Source organism: Micromys minutus, assembly GCF_963924665.1.
Source record: "Micromys minutus genome assembly, chromosome: 19".
In the NCBI taxonomy this organism is placed as follows: Eukaryota; Metazoa; Chordata; class Mammalia; order Rodentia; family Muridae; genus Micromys; species Micromys minutus.
The window spans coordinates 17,068,235-17,075,084 of NC_137954.1; the positions used below are offsets into that span (position 1 = coordinate 17,068,235).

General features: G+C 43.3%; 1 protein-coding gene across 1 annotated transcript; it reads left to right on the plus strand.

The window, feature by feature from the left end:
• Positions 1-2,594: 2,594 nt before the first annotated feature.
• LOC308432836 (gamma-crystallin E) lies at positions 2,595-3,940 on the plus strand (the record flags this gene model as incomplete). Its single annotated transcript, XM_080932668.1, has 2 exons — positions 2,595-2,717; positions 3,668-3,940. The coding sequence occupies 2 exons, from the start codon at positions 2,595-2,597 to the stop codon at positions 3,938-3,940; spliced, it is 396 nt and encodes a 131-aa protein (XP_080788794.1).
• Positions 3,941-6,850: the final 2,910 nt, after the last annotated feature.

Consider the following 6,850-nt stretch of genomic DNA (forward strand, 5'->3'; position numbering starts at 1 on the left):
TCAATGAGACAAAGCTAATTACAGAATTTTGGTATACAGCACATAATTTAAAATAGAAATGTGATGTGTTGCCTTAAATATCTCATTCTCGGAATAAGATGCTTTGGGAGATTCATTATTGTATCATTGGAGGAAAATAAATATCTTCCACAAAAATATCCAAGGGTTCAAATAACAGAACAATAAATTGGAAATGTCAAATCCCTTTAGGAAAGTATTTTACAGCCCTTGACAAAAAGGTATTTGGAATTCCTTGTCCCTTTTATTTTTCATATTTACTTTCTAAGAACATATATGAAAAGATATCCTTTGTCTGACAATAATTCAATTGCTTATTTCGTCTTATATTGTTGTGTAAAGGGCTGATGCTTCCACCTACCACAAAGAAACAAACCAAATTCATGGTGGACCAAAGCTTAAGGGTTTAAGTTTTTTAGGAATCTTGGGGAGAAGAAAATAATATATTGTATTTCTGCTAGGAGTTTTGCTGAAAGTCACATATATTGTATTCTTCTAGTCACACAGGAGGGGAAGGTTCTTTCCCCCATCTTTTCTAATTATTGGGTACTGTGGCTGCAGCTTAGCTAGGAGCAACAGCTCAACTTGTAAGAGGCTTTGACATTCAACCTCCAATACACTATTTGCTTTCAGTCTCTTAGAAGAATTTATTTCAAAAGGATTGTGCTTAGCTCAAAGCTCTGTAGTTAGAAGGCAGACAGGAGAGTAGAAGTGTTACCAGCACTGTGATGATCTCTAAAATAAACAAACCAGTAAGCCCTTAATTCATAGCCAAACAATGGCTACAGAGAACTATTTAGAAACCCTTAACAAAGGTATCTGAACTGAAATCAGCATCCAGAACAGTCCATGCATCTGACAGACATTCCCTGGGCTTATCTGTTTGCCAGTAGTCTAGAGTTGTGTCTGGGGTTCTTTTCCCATCCCTTGATGCCCAGACCCTTTCCTGGACATATCTCCCTCATTCTTACTGTCCTTGCTACACTGTAATGACATAATCTTTTGAGAATTTTCATACCATAGGCCATTAGACCTACTACTCTTCCTTCTCTTTAGCTTTTTTCCCCTTATGAGTAAATGGCTATCTGTCCCAGGAAACTTATACACACACAACGTAATAATGTCATTACATACTGTAATTAATAGATAATGTATTTTAATTATGAAGAGTGTTAGGAGTGGCACAATATCTTACCAAGGAGTTTGGGGTATTCTTAAGGTGTTATTTTAGAACCCAAAACATTATTTTCAAGTAAAACTGTATAGAAAATGCATGGGATGCTTTGTCTAATTGAGAGGAAACGGCTTTTCCCCAGCAGCACCTTGAGTGGCATGGTTGTTAAGCCAACACTAAACATGGAATAAGCACAGGGAGTACTTACAGAACAGTGGTTTAGCATCCCTTCCCACATGTGCATGCTGCAGTGACTCAACATGGAGGGCTGCCATGACTTGGGAACTGAAAAAAAGGAATATACTGTAGGTGTAAACAGGCAGAGGCCAGAGTGCTAAACATCCCACAGGGTCACAGCAGTCCCCACACTGTTTTCAGCCTGGAATGGCACAATAGCACAGTGTGGTTGGAGCACCTAGGGGTGGGAGGGATGATGGGGTTAATGTGGGGCAGAGAGGAGAGACCAGCCTAGGATACAAAGCCCAAACCACAGGGCAAGCAGTACTTGCTCCCCTGAAACAGCAGAAAAGACATTCTGCAAACCTGAGATTTCAAATCTATCTGCATGTTGTTCACATGCATCAAGAAACTCCTGGTGAGTCTCAGCTGCAGGGAGCAAAGCTAACATCCTGTTACATCAGAGCTTCCTGGTGACTCACCTGTTGCCTACCTCACATTCATTGTCTGATTCTCCTGCCACTCGAAACACAATTAGAAGACACAGCTATCCCTGCCTTCCATACTTTCAGCAGGACAGGAGCCCAAAGGTCTCAAGCTCCTTGGGTGGGCAGATCCCAACATTATCATCAAGTGATATTCAAATTCTCTTAGTTTGAGAATTATAAACCATTTAACTACAATGGTTAACTAGTTAAGCATCTTTACTCCATTTCAATTTCCCAGATAGGCATCATTTAAAGGCTGGGGCAGCATCAAGTGACCCTTTTAACCAGGTCAGTGATTCGTCATGCATTCGAAAGCTCTGGAGAGTCTAAGGGAAAACATACAATAACCCGCACCTCCCCCACAGTCATTATATAGAAAAGGGAGAGAAAAAGTGCCCTGTCCCACCGCGGGCCCCTTTTGTGCTGTTCCTGCCAACGCAGCAGACCTCCTGCTATATAGACCCTGCTCCCAGCCCCACACACCCAACAGCACCATCCCATTCGAACTGCCAGCACCAGCCATGGGGAAGGTGAGCCCAGGGCATCCTCAGTCAGGGAAGGGACCTGCCCTGGGGTCCAGGCCACATGAGGCCTCTGACCCCTGCCTTGCCTTACAGATCACCTTCTATGAGGACCGCGGCTTCCAAGGCCGCCACTATGAGTGCAGCAGCGACCACTCCAACCTGCAGCCCTACTTCAGCCGCTGCAACTCTGTGCGCGTGGACAGTGGCTGCTGGATGCTCTATGAGCAGCCCAACTTCTCGGGCTGCCAGTACTTCCTGCGTCGCGGGGACTACCCTGACTACCAGCAGTGGATGGGCTTCAGTGACTCCATCCGCTCCTGCCGCCTCATCCCCCACGTGAGTCTCTTCCTAGGGCCCACTGGCTTGAAAGAAAAAGAAGGGATAGATAGGTTGGGTGACTCATAATTTCGCAGGATTTCCACCAGTCTGTGACTTACGAGGCAATGACGGCCATTGTTTAGCTTTCGCTGAGTCCAGGTGTGCCAGCCTTCTTGAAGATCGAATCTTGGCTGCATACACACGTCCTTTGGGAAGTTAAAATACTTTGGAGGCATGAAGGATGGAATGTTACCGGAAGCTGTTCCTTCCTCAAACTGCATTGCATAGGAGAATCCTTCCCACAGAGAACTTCCGGTGGGGAAGAGGACCCTGGGACAGCCTGCTGGGAAAAGGCAGGAAGCAAGGGGGTCAAGATAACAGAGTAGGCAGGACAGGGAGCTTGAACTTCCTTTGCTGTAAACATTTTACTCTCCTGATCTGCACATTTGACTTTTCAGTTTTATAGATTTGATTGGCTGGAACCCATTAGTGCTGAGAGTTGACCTCGACTCCTTAGTTCCTTTATTTACATTTTGTTGCTGTTGTTTATGTGGATTTTCAGGTTGCACCCAAGGCTAGCCCCAAACTGCCTATGTATTGCAGTCTGGCCCCCAACTTTGACACTTGACATTCTCTTGCCCCTGCCTTCTAGGGGTTGAAGCCACAGGCATGCACCACAACTCCCTTTACACCTAACTCTTAAGGAGATCTTGAGCTCCAGGTTTGAAAACAGGGCCTGAAAGAAAAAGAAGGGAGAGACAGAGAGGTTGTGTGACTCGAACTTTTGCAAATTTTCACCAATTTGTGACTTACGCGACATTGACAGCCGTTATTTAACTTTTTAAATTTTGTGACCTCCGGCATAGGAAAGATAGGGACCACCCCTCTCCCAGGCAGCGCGTGCCGGACTGGCAAACTCGGGTCAGGGTTTCTGACGTCCCCTTGTCTGCTGTTCCCCGGACCCACAGTCCAGCTCCCACAGGATCAGGATCTACGAGCGAGAGGACTACAGAGGCCAGATGGTGGAGATCACAGACGACTGCTCCCACCTGCAGGACCGCTTCCACTTCAGTGACTTCCACTCCTTCCACGTGATGGAGGGCTACTGGGTCCTCTACGAGATGCCCAACTACCGCGGGCGGCAGTACCTGCTGAGGCCCGGGGAGTACAGGCGCTACCACGACTGGGGTGCCATGAACGCCAGGGTGGGCTCTCTGCGGAGAATCATGGATTTCTATTGAAATTTCTTACTCTGCCCTTTCATCATTTGGAAGTTAATAAAATATTTCCTGTGTGTTCCATGCAGTAATGGTGTCCTCCATTCATTTTGTCCTTCTTGGAAGGACGTAGTAAAACTGTCAACAGGAAGAATATGGATGGATCTTATACTTAGTGGAGGTTGTGGGCCCCTTCACTCACTGGCTATATGTGGTAGGGCAAGGCATGTCGCATTTCTGTGGCGTAGTTTCCTACTTTGTGGAGACGGGAGTAATAATAGTCTTTTAATGAGACTTTGATGTAAACTAAATGTGTTTACATTTTGTATCGGGACATTGGCTTGGTTGACAGTTTCCTGGAAGCTATTCTGTGAGTGCTTATGTAGAGAGAGAATTTGCTCTTGTAGTAATAAAGAAAATCTTCATGAATCCAAAATACCAATCAGGAGCTGATCCGAAATAATCACAGGAGGGTCTTTATTTACAAACGAGCTCCGGCCGCACTCACCAGTGTCCCACAGGATGGTTCCCAAGGAGAAAAAGCCCTGACCACTCATCGGGACAAGGTTTTATAGGAAATGACAAGTGAATGGCGAGTGTCTGGCAAACACCGAATTGGGGGCTACTGTGGCCTTTAGCATAATTAGTTGGTGTTGGGAGCCAAACCATAAACTTAACTTCTGCTTTCCTCCTAATTGGTGGTAGTTAGGCAGGGGCGGTCTTATAATCTGGGTGTGCAGATCTGTTGGGGAAATAACCTGGAGACTCAGGTCTTGTTGGGTGGTTACCTGGAAAATGGAGCTAGGTACAAGCCTGTTAGTTTACTTGAGTTTAAACTTAGGTCAGGTTTTTCTAAAATGAAGTCTGAACCCCACCCCCCAAAATGTGGTCTCCTACTCTCAACTTTAGTGCTCTGACTTAAAATGGTTTGGGGGTGACTGAGTAAAGAATAGCTAAGTAAAACTGCATCCATGGAAGGAAGAGTGAGAGACTTATCTGTTAGCACTAGCATACCCCAAAGGACTAAAACTATTCTATCCGAAGAAACTACTATCAAAAGTAGTAAAGGCTGAGAGTACATAGAAATGCAAAGTTCACAAGCATATCATGGACCTTGGATCCATGTTTATGACACTGAACTCACCAAGAGTTTTTGGTGACTATTTTGTCCCCTAGGAGAAAGGGGAACATAGGTACTTGTTTAAGGAAGCTCAAGATGACTTTATAGCAAGGAGTCATGAAATGAAATCTAAGCAATATGAGCATTTCCTCTAGGCTCCACCCAACAGTTACCTAGCAACAGCCAGGTATGAGCTTGGATTGCTATAGAAGGCTGTTCAGGTCTTCTCTATCTCTGTCTCTCTCTCTGTCTCTCCATCTCTGTCTCTGTCTCTCTCTTTCCCTCCCTCCCTCCCTTCCCCCCTCCTTTCATTCTGTCCTCTTCCTCTCTCTCTAGCCATTCCTGGCAGGCCTCTTTCCTTCTTTCTGTCCTTCTCTGTTCCCTTTCTTTCTCTACCTCCACTCCCTTTTCACCTCCCCCCTTCCTATGCCCCAAATAGACTTCATTTTATATTAGACATGTCATATGACTGGTACTTGAGTGGGGGCAGGGAGGATGCTTCAGCATGGTCTGTTAAGGCACCCTCTCCTGCTGCTGCAATACAAAATGTATCCAACAGGTCTTATATTATACTAAAGGGTTGTTTTTTCAATGTACAAATACTACATTTTGTATATTTAGATGCAATGGAGAAAAAGCTAATATACGACTCAGAATATTTGCTTTAGTAATTAAAATGACAACTCTTGGAAGTAAACTCATAGTGAACTAAACAACTAATTATGAAATAAGAACTATAAATTATTTTACTTTTATAAATAAGTTTTCTTTTAAGTTTTGATAATTTTTCTTTCCCTGTCTTCCCTTTGAACACATTGTTTTCTACTTGAATAAAAAATACCAAGCAGCTATAAAATACATTGCCTCCAGAACATTAGAATACAATAGTTAGATTGTATTTGACTGTTGATTTACTTACTTAATATACTTGGAAGCCCCAAGATACCTGGAGAAGCTCTGAGGATGTTTTAGAGTTTGCTGTGTCTAGTGCACATGTGGCTACAAACTCTTGAAGTTAAGTTAGTCTGAATTATATCCTAAGCATCAGATGTCCTAAAGACTTAGTCTGAAGAGCCCAAATATCCCATTAATATGTTTGCATATAACATAAATTTAATGTTTAAAGAATATTGTATGTGTTAGACAAAATACAGAGCACAGTAAACAAAAATTAAAACCAACTCTACTTATACCTTTTAACTTATAATACATAGCAACCTTTTAAAAAAGTCTTAGATCTTTACTAAATTTCTGCTGCTAATGGAGGATAGAAGATGAGTGAAAATTTGTTTGTGCTCAGACAACATTCAGACCTTAGCATTTGGGTTTGGGGTTTGAGATGTTTTCGCATAAAAATTAGGTTTACTCTGAGAGTTAATAGATAGGTAAAATGTTTAATGATTTACTGTCAACAATTCTTCTCTACAAATATGCTCAATTAAACTGTAATGTTCACTTGTCATCAATGGAAGAGAGCTGGAGAAGACTGAGTCCTACCCTTCCTTGTTTTGTGACTGCCCCATTCAAATGCTTCAAGGAATTGAAATGTCAGCAGCAAACGTGGTTCGCTCTGAAACAAGCCACTACTTAGCCAGCCCCTCCAGTCTGTTCCTTGTACAGTGACAGCTATTCAGTTGTAATGCTTTCAATTTGGAATCTGGGCTCTGCATTCACGGAAGAGCTAGTATGTTGCATTGGATGTAAGGTAGAGCAAAAATGAATGAACAAAAATATGTGCCTCAGCTACTCCTGGCCTTTCATAGGCTACCATTTAGTCACTTAAAGGCACTAGGAGGCACATCTACCATCGTTCC